At 34.9% G+C, this 22,265-nt stretch overlaps 1 protein-coding gene across 3 annotated transcripts in view; it reads left to right on the top strand.

Moving 5' to 3' along the window:
- The window catches only part of DNAJC13 (DnaJ heat shock protein family (Hsp40) member C13), a 129,773-nt gene that overhangs the window by 58,201 nt on the left and 49,307 nt on the right, over positions 1-22,265 (top strand). For 2 of the 3 annotated variants that reach the window (XM_046001672.1, XM_046001670.1), the window contains exons 17-30: positions 868-989; positions 3,104-3,179; positions 3,660-3,755; positions 4,558-4,701; positions 7,992-8,006; positions 8,577-8,659; positions 9,997-10,150; positions 13,226-13,329; positions 13,417-13,576; positions 15,303-15,365; positions 17,292-17,393; positions 18,798-18,902; positions 19,718-19,920; positions 21,003-21,087. In XM_046001672.1, coding sequence (XP_045857628.1) covers positions 868-989; positions 3,104-3,179; positions 3,660-3,755; positions 4,558-4,701; positions 7,992-8,006; positions 8,577-8,659; positions 9,997-10,150; positions 13,226-13,329; positions 13,417-13,576; positions 15,303-15,365; positions 17,292-17,393; positions 18,798-18,902; positions 19,718-19,920; positions 21,003-21,087 — 1,512 coding nt within the window. The remainder of the gene's footprint in view (positions 1-867; positions 990-3,103; positions 3,180-3,659; positions 3,756-4,557; positions 4,702-7,991; positions 8,007-8,576; positions 8,660-9,996; positions 10,151-13,225; positions 13,330-13,416; positions 13,577-15,302; positions 15,366-17,291; positions 17,394-18,797; positions 18,903-19,717; positions 19,921-21,002; positions 21,088-22,265) is intronic. The other variant, XM_046001673.1, reaches the window with a different exon arrangement.

The raw sequence follows: 22,265 nt of genomic DNA, 5'->3' as shown, positions 1-22,265 counted from the left end.
GGTCTTTGAAGAAACATTGGTGCTTACAGAAAAAATTCAAGGAACAAATAAAATGAATCATTTATATTTTAATCATCCAGAGATAACGACTATTGGCATTTTGGCAAATTTTGTCTCAGACCGTGTAGTGGTCAAAATTGTGTGTACATATGCAAATTATGTATATATATGTATAGCTACTGTGTATATATTTGTATGGATACGGTCAGAATGATATATACGTAATACATATTCAGTTGTACTATATACTTGTGCTTTTTTTATACTAATATTGTGAGGATTTTTGCTTTCCAGTAGGCTGTTTTAAATATCACATTGCTTATTTAATTCATAGTTCTGTGATTACCTTTGATTAGTAGTCCTGTCTTAACTCTGTTGCCAGAGTGAGTCCATCTAAGCAAAGTAAAATGAGAATGAAAAGAACTACTCCAGTTTATCACATCATTCTTTTAAAAAAATAAAGAACTGTGTTCACCATGAAAATGAATATATTGTTAATAATAAAAGCAAGGCGGGGTTGCAGAAGCCTTGGGTAGGAATTACTGATTTCCCGGAGTCACCTTTCCTTTTCATTGGCTGATATAAACTCAGAGAATGAACCTAATTTTAATATTAAATTAACCAAAGCATAATTCATAAGATAAATGTATCTGTAAATATTTAAAACCTTGTTCCACAGGCAAATAATATTTTTAAAATTACTTGTATCACCTGTGTTATTTTTGGGTAATTAAGTTGCATTTCAAATTTCTATTACATTGTATATTATATAATTATTTTACCTAGAGATGTAAAATTAGTTCTATAAAATTAGGATATTTTGTTCTGGAATGCTGCTTTAGGGATCATCTTACCTTTTTTCCAAAGGAAGGTGACAAAGAAATTGCTACAAAAATGCAGGAGCTTGCCCTAAGTGAAGGTGCCTTACCCCGACACTTGCATACTGCGATGTTTACAATAAGCTCAGATCAAAGGATGCTTACAAATAGGTAGGTTAAATTTGCTATAAATTAACTTGCTGCTTATAAAATGGATTCGGATATTACATAAAACAGACTGTTTGGATTATGGAAATGTTTCTTTTTCTTTTGATTTACCTAGTTCTTTTTTTCCTTTCCTTATAGAAAGATTGTGCCTAGATGATCATTACCCCTGCCCCTGGAGAGCTTGGGGAAGGAAACAGATCTGTGTGATTTTTTTTTTTCCCCCTCACTTTCCTGTTATGGCTGTACACACATAGTCATGGGACTGGAACATGGAAAAGAGTGCCTAGAAGCTTATGGAACTAGAACCATATGCCCAGGCTTTTTTCTCTTTGTATTTGCTTCTGGCCATCATGTCAGTTTTTAAATATCTTTGGTCAATTAGGTACTCCAAGAATAAAGAAAACCATGTCTAACTGGCTTAGGTATTCTAAATCTCTTATAGTTAAACATTTTCCCCTTTGGTAAATTGTCTTTTTTTAAATAATTAAATGTACAGAAGCAGATAAATCTATTCACTTACTCCAGGCCATATGAATTCCATCCCTTTTAATTTTTCTTTATGATTCCTGATGTGTGACCCTTCAGATATCCTTAGCATACTGTGACTCATTAGTTTTAAAAAAGAGAGTATCATAAAATATTTTCATCATATTCTTTTGACTTTTTAAATGATAGCAATAATTGCTGACTTAGGTTTACTTTGTTATGATATCACAAATTTCCTTTTTTTGTCACTTATATCCAGTTGTTGGATGTCGTGTTAGTATGCTGCCTTGCCAGTGGTTTTCTGTTGTTTATACTATTTTAGAGGCTGTCTGCATCCTTCAATTTATAAATGTTAGCCATGAACATAGTCTTTTACGTTGCCTGAGAGGACAAAAAGATCTAAAAGAATGATTATTTCTTTGATGTATTGTTTTATAAGTAATACTAGATACCATCTTTCATTAAAATAGAGACAGTTTAATGTCTTACTCTGTTAAACCCACATGTTAGATGTTTGCTTGTTGTGCTCCTCTTTACATTAAACAATCAGTTACATTCTTTATTGTGGTCAGTCACAGTACTGAAAAGCTGTCAATGTATAATACAAGTTACCACTTTTCATTTGCATTGCTTTATCTTTTACAAATTACCATGATAAAAAGTTATCCCATTTATTCCTATTTAAAGCCTTTTTAGGAATCTCTGATAAATGATACCTACCTGATACATGTGAAGGAAATTATAAGTGTAATTAAGTAGTTAATTTTCAACTAGACATAGAAATGAACAGTTTTAGTAGTGTTCATTTTTTTGGTGCTAGCGCAGAGTACAGTTTGGGTTTTTAAAATTTTTTCTTTTGGGAGTCTAACCTTGTAAGAACATATGTCTATAGTTTGGGTTATTTCTCTTACAGGTTTTATACCCATTCTTGTAGCAAATGACAGTTTGAATCCCTACTGAAGCACAGAAGGGTCAACAGTGAATTATATATATTCTCTGAAAAAAAATATATTCTCTGCTTAGGAGTTGCATATAGTGAGGGTCAGATTAATAAATTACTAAGTCATTAATTCAACATGGATCTTAGTTGTTCACTTTGAACCAAAATATGCTTTTACCTCTAAAGTGGCATGAGTAAAGTAATTTGCTTTAAGTCTCCAGACTCCAAAACTGAAAATATTTTCTATCTCTGATCTTGCCAAGTGGGTTATGTTAGAACATAGTTATTGACCTTTACTCATGTGCAGAATTCCAAAGAATGCCAGAATGCTGTATGATCACTATATTAGGACTTGTTACACAAACTAACAACATCGTCAAATCTAATTGTCTTGTTTTCCCTCTTTAAATGAGGTAAAAACCTACTTACTTTTTCATGTTTAAGTCCATTGAAAATTAGTGAGTTTATCAGGAAAGCATTTTGATTTGGAGGAAATTCTAAAATGTTTGCAGTATTTTGAATTACTGTTTCATACACCTCTGCACATTAAAATACTAACTTTAAGTATTTAACATCAGAATGGTTTCTTTGCTGTAGCTATATTTCTTATATGATATTTTGTTCTTAAAAATTCCTTTCTGTTCTAGCTGAGATAAAGCAGCAAACCTTTCTCAACGTCTGCTTTTTTCAGACAGCTAAGTAGACATTTAGTGGGACTCTGGACAGCTGATAATGCAACTGCGACAAACTTGTTGAAACGCATTTTGGTAAGTCGGTTGAATGCCCGGGAAGATTTATGTATTCTGGGGCGCCTGGGTGGCTCAGTGGTTAAGCCGCTGCCTTCGGCTCAGGTCATGATCTCAGGGTCCTGGGATCGAGCCCCGCATCGGGCTCTCTGCTCAGCAGGGAGCCTGCTTCCTTCCCCTCTCTCTGCCTGCCTCTCTGCCTACTTGTGATCTCTCTCTGTCAAATAAATTAAAAAAAAAAAAAAAAAAAAGATTTATGTATTCTTGCCCAGTAAAATTTCGTTGAGTAAGTTTATACTGTTAGAGGATTTTTTTAGTTTGTTTTTTATTTAAAAGATGCATATTATAGGAGTTGTCACATAATTGCTAACATAAATTGTCCCATAAATGCTAACCTCAGTAGCTTAAATCATAGTATTTATTTGGGTTTTGAAAGCTAAATTTTCTTTGGTGCAGTTGTTTTGAAAATGGATTTTATGTTTTGTGTTTGTTTGCTTTTAGCCGCCAGGCTTGCTGGCTTACTTGGACAGCTCAGATCCAGTTCCTGAGAAGGATGCTGATCGGATGCATGTTAGAGATAATGTGAAAATAGCAATGGTAAATAATGATTGTCCTAAGTGTCTTTTCAGGTTGAAAAGACCACTCTTTGTAAAACACACTAAAAATTTTAGATATAAACCAAGAATTCACTGTATTGAATAGCAGTACTAAAAGTAGTATTAGTAACAGCTTTATTAAGGTAAAATTTACATCCCATATAATTCACCTATTCTAAGTGTACAGTTCAGTAATTTTTCGTGTATTTATAGAGTTTTAAAACCATCACCTCAATCTAGCATTATGAATAGTAGTAACCTTGTATGTTTTGTTTCCTTAACTCAGCTTATTGGCACATTCAGGAATGGATTTTTTTTAAAGTTTCAAATATATAACGTGATATTTCGCATATAATATGTGATTAATAAATGTTGGTGAAAGGGGCCAATAGTGAAAAAAGTAACTTGGGTAGGAATTTTTTTTTTCTAACAAAAGCTGTTTTTTTAATTAAGGTTAGGCTATCTCTGAGAAAATTACTTAAACATCTTTCAAGATACACCATTGTAATAATGTCTTGTATGTGTTCTTTTCCTTTCCTCACTCCATTTTTCTATTTATACCCATCTCCCATTCACATCTTGCCACCTTTCACATAGGAATCATCTTGAAACTTAAGCAGAAAAGTTAAGATTTCTTGGACAAAAGTATAATTTATTGTAGAAATTTTCACTTTGTTTCTTCACTGAGTCCCCAACATCCAGTATGTATTTTATGTAAAATAAATAGTGTGACTCAGCTTTACTTAGATTTTAAAAATAAATTTGCAAACAGGACTATAATGGATTTTAATGTTATTTTACAGGATCAGTATGGAAAATTTAATAAAGTTCCAGAGTGGCAAAGACTAGCTGGAAAAGCTGCTAAGGAAGTTGAAAAATTTGCCAAAGAAAAAGTAGATCTTGTGTTGATGCACTGGAGGGATAGAATGGGCATTGCACAAAAAGAGGTAAAAATCTGCTTCCAGACTCCTAGCACTTCTGTGTATTGTAGGTTTGCTTTCATTGTTGTTCACAGAGAGGGTAGTCAGATATTTCTGATTGAACATAGGAAGAAATGTCACCTAATTGTGATTCGTATTTTTATATAAATTTTTTTAATTCATGGTTTTATGAATCAGTGATTAGGATTTTAGTTAGGTATTTTATATGAAATTTAATATAAAATTCCACTCTTAGGTTTTCTTCGTAACTTCTAGTTTCCATGCTAATTTATTTGTATGAATCTACTTCTTTCCTTCCTTCTCTGAATTTTATTTTATAGCTATAAAAATAAAGGTGCTCATCTTTAGCGTTTTTATTCAGAGCTAGACAGGCAGGTGTCTTGGTAATAAGATTCACATTTTTAAATTTACTCTGTGTACTTAAATTTTTCAATATTAGCTCCTCAAATCAAGGCCAGGTCAAAAACAGTTTTAGTCTTAGTCTTTAGCATATAGTATGATCAGTAGAACCTAATTCAGTAATGCATATTCTCTCTCTAGGATGGAATGTGCAATGGTTAAATCAACTAAAGTTGACTTGCTCTCACCATTTTTATTGAGCACACTTAAATTCTTTCCCTTAAACCATCTCTATTTATGGTAGGCTGTTTCTTTATACAAAGAAAATAATATAAATATCTCACTGAGGGGCACCTGGGTGGCTCAGTGGGTTAAAGCCTCTGCCTTCGGCTCAGGTCATGATCCCAGGGTCCTGGGATCGAGCCCCGCATCGGGCTCTCTGCTCAGCAGGGAGCCTGCTTCCTCCTCTCTCTCTCTGCCTGCCTCTCCGCCTACTTGTAATTTCTGTCTTTCAAATAAATAAATAAAATCTTTAAAAAAAAAAAAATTAAAATAGCTCACTGAACAGGTTTCTTACGAATTTCCAGAACATCTAGACATAGGAATCAGTGCCACAGAACAATTATAGTCTTTTGTGTCTATCTGAAATTGAGCCCAAAATTCAGTTCTCTATGACTTGAGCCTAAAGAGTTCTTGCTGATCTGTATAAGTGACATATGCAATATAAAGAATCACTAGACATACTTTAGTTTTAATTTTTAAAATTATTTTTATTAACATGTAATGTATTATTTGCCCCAGAGGTATGGGTCTGTGAATCATCAGGCTTACACATTTCACAGCACTAGCCATAGCACATACCCTCCCCAGTGGCCATAACCCAACCACCCTATTCCTACCACCGCCCCCACTACCCCAGCAACCCTCAGTTTGTTTCTTGAGATTAAGAACTAGACGTGCTTTCTAAATGGCTAGGATAGTGAGGAGAATCTTCCATGTTGAACTGTTGAACTGTTTAACCTACATCTGGGCTTAATACTATGGTTTATTAACCCATAAAACAACTTATGGGTTTTCAGAGCTTACTTTCCTTTTCCATAAAATCAGAATAATAGTGCCTCCCTTTTCTACTTTGTAGGGCTGCTTTGATGTAAAAGCAGGGTAATTATAGGGGCACCTGGGGTGGCATAGTCATTTAAGTGTCTGGCTCTTGATTTCAGCTCAGGTCACAATCTCAGGGTTGTGCGATCAAGCACTTTGTCAAGGTCTGTGCTGAGTGTGCTGCTTAAGATTCTTTCCACCCCACCCCCACTCACTTGCTTCTCCTCTCTCTCTCTCTCTTAAAAAAAAAACCAAGGTAATAATAGAAGCGCTATATACATGTCTGGTCATGATAATATTCCTATACCATTTGAGTAATTGAAAATCTACAAATAAGATATGAATGATCTTCAGTTATTAAAAATTATGACCTTTTGAGTTCAGGTAGTTAAGCCCATTTCTAAAATAATAGTTGTTCAAGCTGTTGGATGTAATTAACTGAAGTAAGTTTTTGGCATCTGATTTCATATATTTCTATCTAAAAATTTGGACGCAAAGCTCTTTTAGCTGTAAATGCAGATAACACATGCAATTTAAAGACAACAGTTCAGAGGAAAAATAGTATATTTGTAAATATCAATAATGTTTTATTGTTCTCTTGGTTTCATTTATGTGGGTGTTATCTAAAACTTTGAGCAAATAAGGATGCCAAATAGAACTGCTGGTCAAGAAACTGTTTCGGTAGCAAATGGATTGTTTTTGCTGTAGTGCCATTTTTAATGTTAATTTCTTTAGGAAACAGTGAATAATCTTTGTGATTCTTTTATTTGTAGAAATATTAACACCCAAATATGGAATGATCATGTGCTTTAGCTAGTCTAAAAACTAATCATTGTCAAGATTAACTGGCTAGGCTTAAAAGGAACTGCATTTCTTATATAATTAGAATGTTTTTAAGTCAATTTCATTTGTAGCTAATGCTATGTGTTCGATCAATAATAACCATTGGCTAATGTATAATATTGCTTTTTTCTTACTTCTGTTATTTTAGTTGAGGAATTTGTTTAGCTAGTTAGAGGTTTTAGCCCAAGATTCTTGAATCTGTGAACTCTGTTTATGGAGAGAACTGATTGTGCTTTTTGTGTATAGCGTGTACATTTTCACTACTCTGTACTCCCAGCTTTTTGTCCTTGAGAGCAGGGGAAATTGAAGAAAGTGCTGCTTAGTTAGAAGTTACAGAGAAAGTTTTACCATTAAAACTAAATCTTTGAATTGTTTATGTGCTTTATTCAAGTCACCTTTCAGTAGTTTTCATGAGGGTGCACAGAATTAAAATTTGTAGGAGACAGTTGCTTATATAACCAGTAAGTTTTGTATTTTAAACAGTATTTACTTTTTAAATTTTATTACGCATTTGGGCTTTATTCCTTCTATTTTTTTTCTGCTTTCTTTTGTATAATTTGTTACTTCTTTAATGAAGTTACTTACAGACTTTTGTGTTTTAATTTCTACTACTTTCTACTTTTTGGTTCTGTCACATCAAAGGTCAGAATTTTAGTGTCTACCATATCTTCAGGCTTCACTTGGAGAGGAGATTCCTAACCACCAGCCCATGTGTAGACTTCAAGAAATCTTTGAAATCTTCCCCTTCAGTTAGTTACAAGCCTTACGCATATGTCTTTCTCTGGAATAGGGGCTGTAGCTTTCTTTGTATTCTCAAAAGGGTTTATGACTTCCTAAAATTTGAGTCATAGACTTAAAGAAGCAAGTGGGCCGCCTTCTGTCTTAACATGAGATGATTTATAATTGCGACCTCCTCTTGAAGTTTATATGATAGGTATAACTTAACACATACAGGCTCACTCTCAGTTTTATTTAAAACTTTTTCATTTTTTCCTTTTTAAACTTAAATTCAGGACAGAAACAATACGGTGAGTTTAAGTACCTGCTACATGTGTGAAATGCATTCAACTGCCTGGCATGTGGAGTTGTCTTTGAGATTCTTTGTCTAATAAATTCAAATCTCACCTCACATGTGTCTGAATGTAGATTCTTATTTCTTGTCCATTAGCTGTTTCAATTTATACTTGCTCCTTATGGCTTTGATAGCAGTTTAATAACCTGTAATCTTTTGCATTTATTGTTTTCCCATGACTTATGTATTAACTGCATGTAAATGTTTAAAACAAGTCACTTTTTGATCACTATAAATTTTATCAATCATCACTATAAACTGTAACAATTTGGTATTGAAACAATAACTTTAGGCTACTTGGAAATATTTCAACAACACTAGAATTATCTGCTAGTACCATATTTATCCCATTGTGATATAAATTTTATATTCATATTCTATAGATTTGGCTTCATTAATTTATTTCTGCCAAAATTTGATGTAGAACATGTTTCTCATCACTTAAAAGTGATGATTTTTCTCACTGAGTCTATTCGGTAGCCCCAGATTGAGCATTGTGAAGTTTTATTTCTGTTTTTTTTTCCAGAATATAAATCAAAAGCCAGTGGTTCTTAGAAAGAGAAGACAAAGAATAAAAATAGAAGCAAATTGGGATCTCTTCTATTATAGGTAAACTTAAAGCCTCTTTTCCAACAGATTAAATTTGGCATTGTCATTAGAATAACCATGATGGGTTTTTCTTGCCTGAAACTAGTGCTCTATGCTATGGATATTTTTACGCTCTCAAGGTCAAGAATTGTAACTGTTAAGATTGGTATGATTAATGATGCTTCCATATGGTAATGTCTTTTAAGAGTGTTGGTAGACTGAGGAGCTAAAGTCATCTTTAAATTTTTATTAAGGCTTTGAGATGGCTACTTAAAAGAGGTAGATGATGAAAACATAAAGACACATGTGGGAAATGGGTATCCAGCTTAGCTGGCTTGAATATGCTTTTCCAACCTTTCTGATCTTTTTACCCTTTCTCCATCTACTGGCCCTGCCCACGGTTCCTCCATCCCAAACACACACACACAGACATACACACATAGAAAGACTTTAAAACAGTTTGGAGATTTGCTAACTCCAAATTGGGGTAATTTACAATACTTAACTCTGGAAGCTGACATATTGATTATAGCTTGGCTGATAAAGGAAAATAACGTGCTTTGGAAACTTCTCACGGTACGTTTAAAGTATAGAATATAAATATAGTATATAGTATGGTCTTAAGAATATTGGTTTTCTTTCTCAGAAATCCTTCAATTATGTTGTCTCCCGTAGAACTCTCTTGAACTCTAACATCAGACTTTCTAGGAGTGTTGCAGAATGAAAATGGAAGGATATGATGCCCATCCACCTCCAATTCAGACCTGTGTCCAAATTTATTACAGCAGTTAAATTATTCTAGGAGTAAAAGGAAGATATTTTGCAAATATCAGTCAGAACTTGGCTGTTTAGCTGTATTCTTTCTTGGGTAGTTTGTAACATTTTAATCTAGAATGTTGCTCAACCTACATACTTCATACCCAGGTGCATAGTTCAGAAATTCTTATTCCCAACCTGAAATTTGATAGCTGATTGTAATTACTTTCTGACTGAAATTTATACTAGCAATAAATACTGAAATTGAAATACCAGTTCCTTGTTTTGAAATCCACACAGATTTGTTTTTGTGGTTTGGGTTCATTTTTTTTTTCTTTAGTGTTTTATTATGAAAACTTTCAAACATACAGAAAAGGTCAAAGAATTTTACAGTGTACACCTGTTACCTGTCACCAAGATTCTACCATTTACATTGTACTGTACTTAATTTACGGAGAGTTGATGTTCTTCATAAAGAACATAGTTTTTGCTGAAGTTTGTTAATTCCACTGTTTTCTTATTATAAAATGCAGTAAGTGATGTTTATAGATTTTTTTTTTAAATGTTTATTGCTTCCTACTATTTTCTGATTATATGTATAGGTTTGGTCAGGATCATGCCAAGTCAAACCTAATTTGGAATTTCAAAACACGAGAAGAACTGAGAGATTGTCTTGAGTCTGAAATGAGAGCATTTAATATTGATAGAGAGCTTGGTAGTGCTAATGTGATCTCCTGGAACCACCATGAATTTGAGGTAAAGTTTAATTTTTGTAATATCAATTTTTTATTTTTGGAAGCACATGTTATTTTGGGGGTGTTTTTCAAAGATTTATGGTTATATAACTTTTTTTTAACCTTTCCCTTTTAATTTTATGGAAGAAATAACTAAAAAACTTTTATTTTTGTCTGAGACAAAAAATAAAAATTCATTACATTAAGTAACTCAGCTTTGTACCTGAACTTTTGTACCCGAGAATGTAGGAGTTTCAATGAGTTTGGTCTTCTGCTTTCTAGATCTGTTCTTTGCTTATTTTTCCCCCCTTAGATTTTTTTTCTCCGCTGAAATACAGCCTATGCTCCTTTTTTCCTTGTACTTGTACCTTGTTTAACTAACTTTTTTGTGGTAGTCGATTCTGAATGTGGCCATATTTTACTCTTTTTTTAAAAATTAGATGGAGAGAGAACACAAGTAGGCAGAGCAGCAGGGAGTGGGAGAGAGAGAAGCAGGCTCTCCGCTGAGCAGGGAGCCCAATGCGGGGCTCGATCCCAGGACCCTGAGATCATGACCTGAGCCGAAGGCAGATGCTTAACTGATTGAGCCACCCAGGCGCCCCCATATTTTACTTTGCTATTAAAATATTCATGTGAAGAACAATAGAATAAGATCAAGAAACGTGTGTGCATAATGTAAGCTTTCATAGCAGTTGTGAATTTGAACATACTCATGATCCTGTAGGCTTTGCTTTAATCCAGCTGCATTTGCAAAATACAATGATTTGATTGTGCTCAATCCCTCCTCCTCAAAAAACTTCCTTTACTTTGGTTTTGGGAATCTGTATTATCCTGGATTTTCTCCTTCACTGTGCACTCCTCCTCTGTTCATTTTTCTCATTTTCCCTACTGCTAAACTGGTACAAAGGACCAGTTCTTGGACCTCATATTTATATTCATTGTCTTATGGCTTTAACTGTTTTTTCTTTGCTGGTGGCCTCCAGATTTTTATCTCGGATTTTCTTTCTGAGACCTCATACTCTTATTTTATAATTGGATTTCCAATAAGCAACTAGAATGTAGCTCTAAAACTGTGCACTTGCTCTGCTCCCAAACCTACTTCTCTTGTAGTCTTTCTGGTCTTAGATAATGGCTCCTTCTTAATTTCTAGTCAAAGCCCTTGAAGTCATCTTTTCTCTTATGCCCCACATCCAGTTTGTCAGCAAATCCTGTTTATTTAGTACACTTCCAAAATTTGTCCAGAACCCAACCCTCCTCTTTTTGTGGGATTGTAGCAGTAACTCTGCTTCCACCCTTGCCTTCTTGTAATCTTTTATCAACATAGGAGCATTGTGATCTTTTTAAAATAAAGTAGGTCATGTCACTTATGTGCGCAGAGCCCTCTGGTGCTTCTCTCACTTTGAAAAAGCCTGGGGTCCTTCAAATGACTTACGAGACAAGATTTGCGGGGCTCCTGGATGGCTTAGATGGTTAAGCCTCTGCCTTTGGCTCAGGTCATGATCCCAGGGTCCTGGGATTGAGCCCCGCATCATTCTCCTGGCTCAGCAGGGAGCCTGCTTCTCCCTCTCCTTCTGCTGTTCCCCCTGCTTGTGCTCTCTTGCTCTCTCTGTCAAATAAATAAATAAAATCTTTAAAAAAAAAAAAAAAAAGACAAGATTTGCGTATCCTCTAATCCCAAGCATTCTTTCTTTGATCTCATGATCTACTACTCACCCTTTTCACTGTTGCTGCAGCCACACCAAGTTCCCTGGAAACCACCAGATTCATGTTCTTGACTGAAGATCTTTCTCTACTTGTTATTCCTTCTTAGTAGAATATTCTTTTTCCCTGGATAGTTTTATAACTTGTTTTTTCCCTCAGGTCTTTAACTGAATGTCATCATCTGAATATGCCTTCCCTGGCCACTCTGTTTAAAAATTCAGCCCTTGGGGTGCCTGGGTGACTCGGTTAAGCGTCCAACTCTTGATGTCAGCTCAGGTCATGATCTCAGTGTTGTGAGATTGAGCCTCGTGTCAGGCTCCATGCTCAGCAGGGAGCCTGCTTGAGATCTCTCCCTGTCCCCCTCCTCCCACCCCTTTACTCATTCCCTCTCTAAAAATGAATAAATCTTTAAAAATGCGGCCCTCTTTGTATATACGTACAACCTTCTACTCTCTCCCCCTCCCTCTCCCTTTCCCTGCTTTATTTCACCCCGTAACACTTACTGTCACACAATTATCATGTGTATTTTGCTTTTTTATCTGTTACTCCTGCAAGGACAGTAATCTTCATGTTTGTTTATTTGATGACTAGAACAGTGCATGGCGCACACAGTATATATTTAGTAAACAGAAGTTGAATGAATTGAATGCTCAACTTATAGGAAAAATGAAATGGATATACATATATATTTATATTTGATTTTACATAGTTTATATTTTTAGAAATTAGTTATTTTAGGCTTTGGAAAAAGAATTTTAATAATCTAGTCAGTAGAATTCCTTTTTAGAATTGCTTGCAAATCTTTACTTTAGACAAGCAGCCTGAGTACAAAGCTCATGGTGCTGCCGTAACCCCTGATCATCATGGACTTCTCCTTCATGTGTCACGTCCTTTGTAATCGGGGGTAATGTGACATGCAGAGAATGGATGAATAAAAATACACCGTAAAGTGTAGTTGATGTTTTGGGAGATGAGGAAAAACCTGGGGTAACTTGTATGAATTGCACAAACCGTGTGTGGTGCAGGATCATTTACTCCATAGTTGATTGTGACAGACTCAGAAAGGAGTGAAGAAGATTATCTTTTAACAGTGTTTTAAGTCTTCTTCTCTTCAGCCTCATTAATACCATATAGTCCTGTGAAAGTTTTTATCAGCAAGTTTTACATTCGTAAATTTGGCATAGAATACCAACTCAGTAACATTTAACTAGAATAGTAAGTTATATTAGTAATAATGAATTATCAGATATTTTAAGAAATGATGAATTTTTTTCCTACTAAAGGTGGTCTTACAAGAAAAGAAAAAAGCTCTGAACAGAATTTAAGAAGTATTATGTGGAAACTGCCAACACTTTCTTGTAAACTAAAATACTCTAATGTGCATTTATTAATAAAGGTTAAATATGAGTGCCTGGCAGAGGAAATCAAAATAGGAGACTATTACCTGAGATTACTGTTGGAGGAAGATGAGAATGAGGAAAGTGGATCAATTAAGAGATCGTAAGCTACTCTTCATAAATTGTTACATTTGATTTTGTTGTTAGTTTCATGGGTGATTCCATTGTGAACTTTCTTTAAAAAATCTAGGTATGAATTTTTCAACGAGCTCTATCATCGTTTCCTGCTCACCCCAAAAGTAAACATGAAGTGTTTATGTTTACAAGCTCTTGCTATTGTTTATGGCAGATGTCATGAAGAAATAGGACCTTTTACAGATACAAGATATATCATCGGAATGTTAGAGAGGGTAAGAATATCATTTAAGGAAACTGCAACTTGATAGTGCATTTTGGGTACTTGTTAAATTTTCAACTGAATATAAATTCTGTTTGATTACATAGTTAACATAACTTTCTGTATGAGTTTTGTGTAGTTTATATTACACTTAATTAAATATTAGTTAGATGAATAGAAAATGACAATGGGTTAGTGTTTGTACATGTCAGTTTATTTTTTTCAGTTGCTGCTTTTGAACTTTAGTGACTTATTTGCCAATCTTTAAGTATGGATGAGTTGGACCAGTGTATAAAAGAAATAGTGGGGCACCTGGGTGGCTCAGTGGGTTAAAGCCTCTGCCTTTGGCTCAGGTTATGATCCCAGAGTCATGGGATCGAGCCCCACATCGGGTTCTCTGCTCATCAGGGAGCCTACCCCCCCCCCCCCCGCCTGCCTGCCTCTCTGCCGACTTGTGATCTCTGTCTGTCAAATAAATAAATAAAATCTTTTAAAAAAAACAACAACAATAACTCACCCTTTAAAAAAAAAAAAAAAAGAAAGAAAGAAATAGTGACTGTTGGGTTTGTGTATATACACTTGGTTTTCCAGTTCAGAAGAATCTTAAATTATGCTAGCACACTAAATTTTTTTAAAAATATTTTATTTATTTATTTGAGAGAGAAATGGAGAGAGAGAGAATGAGTGGTGGGAAGGGGCAGAAGGAGAGGGAGAAGCAGACTCCCTGCCAAGCAAGGAGTGTGATGGTGGACTCAATCTTGGGACTCTGGGATCATGACCTGAGCCAAAGGCAGGCGCTTAACCAACCGAGCCGCCCAGGCACTGGCTAGCATACTGAATTTCAGTGTGAAGATTATAAAAGTTTTTAGAACTATAATGATAGCCAAAAAAGGGGAACCTTGAGTTAGTACATTTTAGAAAGTTTGTCCTTTAACATTTGAGGTTGGCTGGGGGAAAGAACATAGTGACCCATTCATCTATCCTGCAACTCAGATATGAGTATAACCTACTTGTTGCTGTATATACACTTTGTTCTTTCATTTGTGCTTATATTCCTCTTATATTTAACATTCTGAATTTCAGTGAACTGCCTAGAACCATTTCACCAATTTTTAAATGGCCATCAGTGCTTATTATAATTACCTTAACTGTCAATCATACTTTGTATATTAGAAAACAGATTCTGGAAAAGATCATAAAAGCATACCTAGGAAACAACATAACCAGATGAAAATTTTTACTGTTTGTTGTTAGACCAGATTGTACTATTGAATTCTAATTCACTGTTAACTCCAGCAAACCGGAGTACTTGTAGCATAGCCTTTGTATTTTTTAGGCAGATACATGTTTCCTTCTTGTTTGTGTTCATCATGATGTGATTTATATGAAATATCATTAATCATTCTTTAGAATAGTTCCTTAATTGAGAAGTGTCATCTGAGGTAATTTGTCTCAATTTTCATATATTAAAGTATATATTTGTATATGTATATACTACATATTAAAGTAATCTGTTTTTGACTTTTAAAATATATGCCTTTCTAGGGAAATTAGATAAGTTATATAAAATTTCAGGGAATGTAAGACATTGAGGAACTAAAGAATAATGAATAGTCTTCTCTCATGTTCTTGATGTTTTAAAAGATGACTTTATTTCTTATTGACTGTTGTTTGGTGATGATAATAATTTAGTTTGTGTTTCTGTTCACTTCTGACTAAATTCTCATTTATTTCAATAGTGCACAGATAAACTTGAACGAGATCGGTTGATCCTCTTCCTTAACAAGTTGATCCTTAATAAGGTACAGTATTTTTGCTTCAGTGTACGGTTATTTGGAAATAAATCACACGAATATGTAACAAAAAGATAAATTATTACAGTTTGAGCTAATTATCCAGACATGATTCTTTTCTCATCTTCTCCTTTTAGATTAGAAATCTCTTTGTGCTATCAACTTCTGGAGTGAAAATTTTTTGCCAAATACTCTCTGTACATTCTGTCCTACTGTTACAGATACTGAGTAAATTAATGATAATAAAATTCTGAATGAAGAATAATGAGAGATGAAATCCAATAGCTGATTTTTCTTTAGGGACTCTAGGATTGGACTTGAAGTAAAATAAATGTTTGACATAAAATGGAAGGTTTCTTATTTATTCAGTGTACATTTTGATGATAAAGTAATATTGAAGACAAGCTGCAGAGGCACTTTAGCTCTTCACATTTTTTTTTTTTAAGATTTTATTTATTTATTTATTTGTCAGAGAGAGAGAGAGAGAGAGAACGCGCATGAGGACATGCGCACAGCAGGCAGTGTGGCAGGCAGAGGCCGAGAGAGAAGCAGGCTCCCTGCCGAGCAAGGAGCCTGATGTGGGACTCCATCCCAGGACCCTGGGATTAAAAGACCTGAGCCAAAAGCAGTGGCTTAACTGACTGAGCCACCCAGGCGTCCCCACATTTTCTTTTTTAAGACATTATAGGGAGCTCAGTTGTTTAAGTGTCTGACTCTTTTATTCCCCCAAGATTTTGTTTATTTATTTGATAGAGATTGATAGCAAGAGAAGGAACCGAAGTATGGGGGAGCTGAGAGAGAGAAGCTGGCTTCATGTTGAGCAGGGAGCCTGATGTGGGGCTGGATCCCAGGACACTGGGATCATGACCTGAGCGGAAGGCAGATGCTAAATGACTGAGCCACCCAGGTGCCCCTAAGCTTCAGACTCTTAGTTTCAGATCAGGTCTTGATCTTAGGGTGGTGAGATTGAGCCCCACTATGTGGAGTCTGCTTGGGACTCTCTCCCCCTCCTCTGCCCCTCTCACATGTGCTCTCTCTCTCTCTCAAATAAATAAATCTTTTTTTTTTTTTAAGGAAAATTTCATTTGTTTTTAAGATTTTATTTATTTATTTATTAGAGAGTTCAAGCGGTGGGGGAGGGCAGAGAGAGAGGGACAAGTAGATTCCCTGCGGAGTGCAGAGCCTGATACGGGGCTGGATCCCAGGACCTTGAGATCATGACCTGAGCCGAAGGCACTTAATTGACTGAGCCACCCAGGCACTAAATCTTAAAAAAAAAAAAAAAGACATTTTAATAGGTTAATACGGGTTTCTAACAAGAATTCATAGTTGTAAATGTAACATTAACTCACAATTATATGATGTTGCAGTGAAATCTGAGCAAGTCTTTATTTCTAAAATTCATGATATTCTCACTTTTAGAAAACAGTGCACATTTTAAAATGAAGTATAATTAATAAGTTTTATGAAAATTTAAATTATAATCTCTTCCGAACTTCTAAGAAATTGCCAGTTTTTATCTTAAGTTTATAAGAACTGGAACATTAAAAGGTTTTCCAATATACCAGATTTTATTTCTGATTATATGATAATCTGGTTATTAACAAAAAAAATCCAGGAAAATGCTGGATAATTCGAGAACCAGAGAATTTATCATGGGTGTTGCTCCTGCCAGGCTTTGTTTATTTTTATTTTTATTTGCTCAGAATATGTTTAAGTAAAAATTCTTTATGCTGTCTCTTTGCTTTGGCCTTTTCACATTTATCTAAATTCATGTTTGTTGCACACAAAATCCTGAAAACATTTAATTAATATCAGTTGTATGTCAGCTTTTCCAAAGAGATCCTAAATGTTTTCTTCTTTGAGAGTCTTTTTGTAATAGTACCTATTGGAAAGATAAATTTTCAGTTAGATAAAAGTGTTTTTGCCTTCCAGAGAAATGTTAAAGATCTCATGGATTCAAATGGAATTAGAATCCTTGTGGACTTGCTTACCCTTGCACATCTCCACGTGAGCCGAGCTACAGTACCACTGCAAGTATGTATGCTTCTCTAGATTTCACAAAAAGAATCCTAAAAATTGACATGAAAACGTGTCAGTATATGTGGCCCTGAATGTGGCCAGTAAAAGTTAAAATAACCGTAAGAACAATCTCAAATGGATAGTGTTGATCCAGTTTTATTTTTCAAGTGTCTCTTTTGTCTTTTAAAGTAACTGTATTTCTAATGTGGTTTATTTTGAGGCAATGCAATCTGTAAGATTTAAACTGAATTTGTCAGTTATGTAATTAGAACTTACAGCATTGACAGCCACTGAGAATATATTTTGCCTTTAGAAATATGGAGGCCTTATTGAAACAGTAAGAGGATAGAGCTCCAGGTCTCTACTGAAAGCTAACTTTCAGTACCTAACTAGTAGAAGAGATCCATACCTAGTTCACTGGTGATTTTTTTGGTGTTAACGTTTTGGTTTTGTTTAATCTCCTGGTTCGAGGAGATGTTCCATGTTAGTTTTTGGCTGAATTATGTACAAAAGTGCTATTTGAGTATTTAGAATATGGCATTTTCTATTATCAGGTATAAATAATAGTAATTGTAATGCTTCTGTAGCATGACAGTATACCTGGTACTATTTTGGAATACATGATATATTAACTCTTTAAATTCCCTGGTGGCCCTCCCATTTTATAGAAGAGAAAACTGCAGGACAGAGAAGCCAAGTGTATTACCCAGGACCAACCATTAAGGAACAGAGCCAGAGTTAGAACCCAGATTCCAAGCACTTAACCACTTTGCTGTGCCTCTCCATACGAATCTAATCATAAGTAGTAATTAAGAGGGTAGTTAAAAACCTGTTTTAATAAAATATACTAACTACATAAAAATCTTATCTTTGGTTCTCATAAACATCGATATATAAAATTATAAGAATTACTGTAGTGAGGGTAGTAGATTGAAAGTGTTTAAAAGCATTAAAAACTTTCCTTTTAGTATTTTTAACTCTTTGATCACAGATGATTATTGAAATTTTTAGTTGGAGTTTTCTTCCCTCAAAAGAACTTTGATGTTTTCAGCATTGTGGTTTAAAGTTAATGTTATATTTATTTATATAGCTATTTGTAATATTCTTTGCTACTAAAATTTTACTGGCCTGAGAATTTATAAATGACCATAGGGAATGCAGATGTCTTTGAATTTAGTTTAGATTGCCAAGTGAATTTAGGAAACCATTTATTTCAAATGCCTGTTAGTAGGGAAATAGCTTTTTTGGACTGCTCGGTTGGACATCTAATACTTTACTCTTAAGATAAGATCATCTGAAATGTAGGTGATTTTTTTAAGGGCGTATAAACTCAGAAAGTTAGTACTGTGTTACTTTTTTATGATATCTGCCCCCTTAGATTTCCATCTTGAAAAATAACTACATCTTTTTAAAACTTAGAGCAATGTAATCGAAGCTGCTCCAGATATGAAAAGAGAGAGTGAAAAGGAATGGTACTTTGGCAATGCAGACAAAGAAAGGAGTGGCCCATATGGATTTCATGAGGTTGGTGTTTTAGAGGAACTTTCTGTGATGGTCTTTGTTCTTCTTAGGCCCTCCTGCTTAGCACACATAGCAAGAGATGTTGAGTATTTTTAAACTATGATTTGAAGTACTATCATCAGCTTCTGATGAAGCTCTGGCATGCAATTTCTACATGAAGGATTAACTGGCTTGCAGTTATAAAGAACCACACATGCAGACACAGACACAGTCCTGTCTTCAAACCTTGTTGTTTACAGGCTGTTGTTACAGAGGTAGCACTTAGATTTTTAATGAATTTTAAAGTAATAATAGCAATTGCTACATTAATAATTATAAGATATTATAAATATTAAGGCTTTTCAAACTATAATGCTTCTATATAGAATGAATAGGTAAATTTTAATATGCAGTCTGAAATTGATTGAAAATTTCCGGTGCAATCCAGGGGCAATTTCCATCTTAACATCTGCTGATATTTGTTCTTGCCCTCCCAGGCTAAGTTGGAATTTAGCTGAAGATGGTTTTATAGAAGACCAAGCCTTCTGCTTGTATATATCTTGGTCATTTTACACTCAGCCTACTGTTTTCATTCTTTCCACTGTTCTTTATGCTGTGCAGGTTGGCAAACTCAATGGTTATTTTCTTATATTAGTAACCTATTTCAGGTTCCTGAAGACTTGTCAACAAAAGTTTGTTACTGGTTTTTTGGTTTTTTTTGATAGTGAACTTGGATGTTTATTACCGTCATTCATGTATTTACTACAAAATAGAAAACCTTAGCAAACCTCATTTTGCTTTGTTTGTGTTGGTAGTAATGGTTCCTTCCATTGATTTAGATGCAAGAATTATGGACCAAAGGAATGTTAAATGCAAAAACCAGATGCTGGGCTCAAGGCATGGATGGATGGCGACCACTTCAGGCAATACCTCAGCTTAAATGGTGTCTGTTAGCCAGTGGACAGGCTGTGCTAAATGAAACTGACCTTGCTACCCTTATACTGAACATGTTGATCACAATGTGTGGATATTTTCCAAGCAGGTAAAATGTAATTGAACATTTCCGTGGTTAACAGGGACTCTGAAATATCTTGTTCTCTCCATTTGTATGGGATCTTCCTCAGTAGCAACATGGGATAACCCTGGTGATTTAGAGCAAAGATACTAAATTTGTGACATTGAGGGAATGCTGCTTTTGAGTTTTGGAGCTTTTGAAACACACAAATTATTTGCAAAATATATTGAAAAGGTAACTAAAAAGTGGCTTTCTCTGGGAGACTTCAAATAATGTTATCAAATTGAGACTTACTAGCTGCACTCTAGCAACAGTAACAATTGTCACATTCCTGTGAATCAGATGTGAACGTTTGAAATAAACATAGTGCAGTCTCCTGCAGTCCAATGGTGAGTGCCACTGGCTCTTTGTCAGGTTAGCCACTCCTAGTGTAGAACTTGAGTCTAAGCCCACGTCTTGGCCCCTGTCTTGTCCCACTTGACAAGTGAAGGTGAGAATGTGTTATTCAATGATAATTATAACTTTTGCATGGAACTTTTGATATTTATAGAATATTTGCGTATATATCATTTTGTTTATTACTCTACTAGAGACATTTTGTGATGGAAGTTACTGAGAAATTATCAGTTTCATAACACTTAAGGCTTTTATGGTGTCAGTTATCTTTAAAATTCAGATCAGACTCAAAAGCACACAGTTAGCATTTAGAAGGAAGGTAATACTAAAATTAAAGCTATATGTGGAAAATACCGAGAGTAGTTAAGGTTTAAATTTATGTGACAAAGTTTGATATGCCCTTTGGGGGGAAATATCCTCTGACAGTGTGTTGGACAACACCAAGTTTAATCAATTAAATAATAAATAAGAGTCTTTGGCTCTTCTAGGGCACTGTTTTTCAAGGAAATCTTATGGAAGGAAATGATGTCATATTAAACAGCCAAATAGATTTAAACCAAAATACCCAATCATGTTCCCAGCTGTATGAGAGCTTAGTCTTCATTAACAAAAAAGTAAGGTAACATGCTTCATGCCTAGTAGAATGTCATATCCTCTGCACATACAAATTTTAATAAATATATTAAATGTTGACCTTAGAAAATATTTTCTAGGGATCAAGATAATGCCATCATTCGTCCTTTACCCAGAGTAAAAAGACTGCTGTCAGACAGTGCTTGCCTTCCCCATATTATTCAGGTGAGTTACCTTTCTGTTACCAAATTAGGAACAGTATTTTAAGAATCATTCTCCCTTATTCAGTTTTGGCATGAGCCCTAGTTTTTGTTTTATTGTAGTGTATTCCACTTATAAAAAACCTAAACCCTGATTTACATTTATTTCACTTAGTCCTAATTGAGTCAATATTCTGAATATACTATGGAAGATTGTCTATCCAAGAACCTAAACATAGGAAGCTTCCAGACTCCAGAATTACTCTCAGAAGGTTTTATTTATTATGCAGTCTTCAAATCATACCATTGAAGTTAGGACTTCTGGGAAGCACACCAGTAGGCCACAGAAGTGGACATATTGTCCACCGTGTTCCAAGAAATAATCATAGCAGTCTTGCCAGCTTGCCTTAGAGTTTTACTCTTTTCAGTTAAGTGTTTTCATGGATAGCACCCTGTCCAACTCATTGAGTTGGAATTACATAGGATATACTAAAGTCTTTTTTCCCCTTATTATTCCGCTTTTTAGAATTATGTTATTCAGATTCACATTAAATCCAAATAAGTCAGGTCCCAGAGATTTTAGGTCAGTGGTTCCCTCTTATCTGTTAAATATCCTGTCATTAAATCTCTTTATTTATTTTAAAACATTTTATTTATTTGAGAGAGAGAACATGAGCAGGGGGAGAGGCAGAGAGCGGGGAGCCCAATGTGGGACTTGATCCCAGGACTCTGAGATCATGACCTACGCTGAAGGTATATGCTTAACTGACTGACCCACCCAGGCACCCCTAAATCTCGTTTTTTGTATTAACCACGCATGATGTGACTTTGAAGTATATGGCAGTAACTTCTGCTATTTGTACACATCAGCTGGACATTGGTGTGAGAAGGGAGAGAATTACTTAGTTTGTATATTTTTACATTCATAGATATGCAAGTGCCTGTGTAAGTCACTGATAATGAAAACTGTCCTCTGAAATACAACAGTGACAGTGCCCTATTTAACCCCCACCCCCACCCCACCCCTGCAACTTGTTATTTAAGTGTATCAGCATCTCAAAATTTGTATGCTTTTCTGTTGTGGACCTTTTGTTCACTGCTTAAATGAAAGAGTGCTGTAATTACTGTTTCTTGGAACCCACTACCCACTCCGGTCTGGAGCATTATACGGCTGTGTATGTGGGGTGGTACGAGAGAAGGATT

Source organism: Meles meles, chromosome 4 (genome assembly GCF_922984935.1).
Source record: "Meles meles chromosome 4, mMelMel3.1 paternal haplotype, whole genome shotgun sequence".
NCBI classification, from domain to species: domain Eukaryota; kingdom Metazoa; phylum Chordata; class Mammalia; order Carnivora; family Mustelidae; genus Meles; species Meles meles.
Note: the sequence above shows the minus strand (reverse complement) of the source record. Positions and strands in the feature narration are given on the sequence as shown.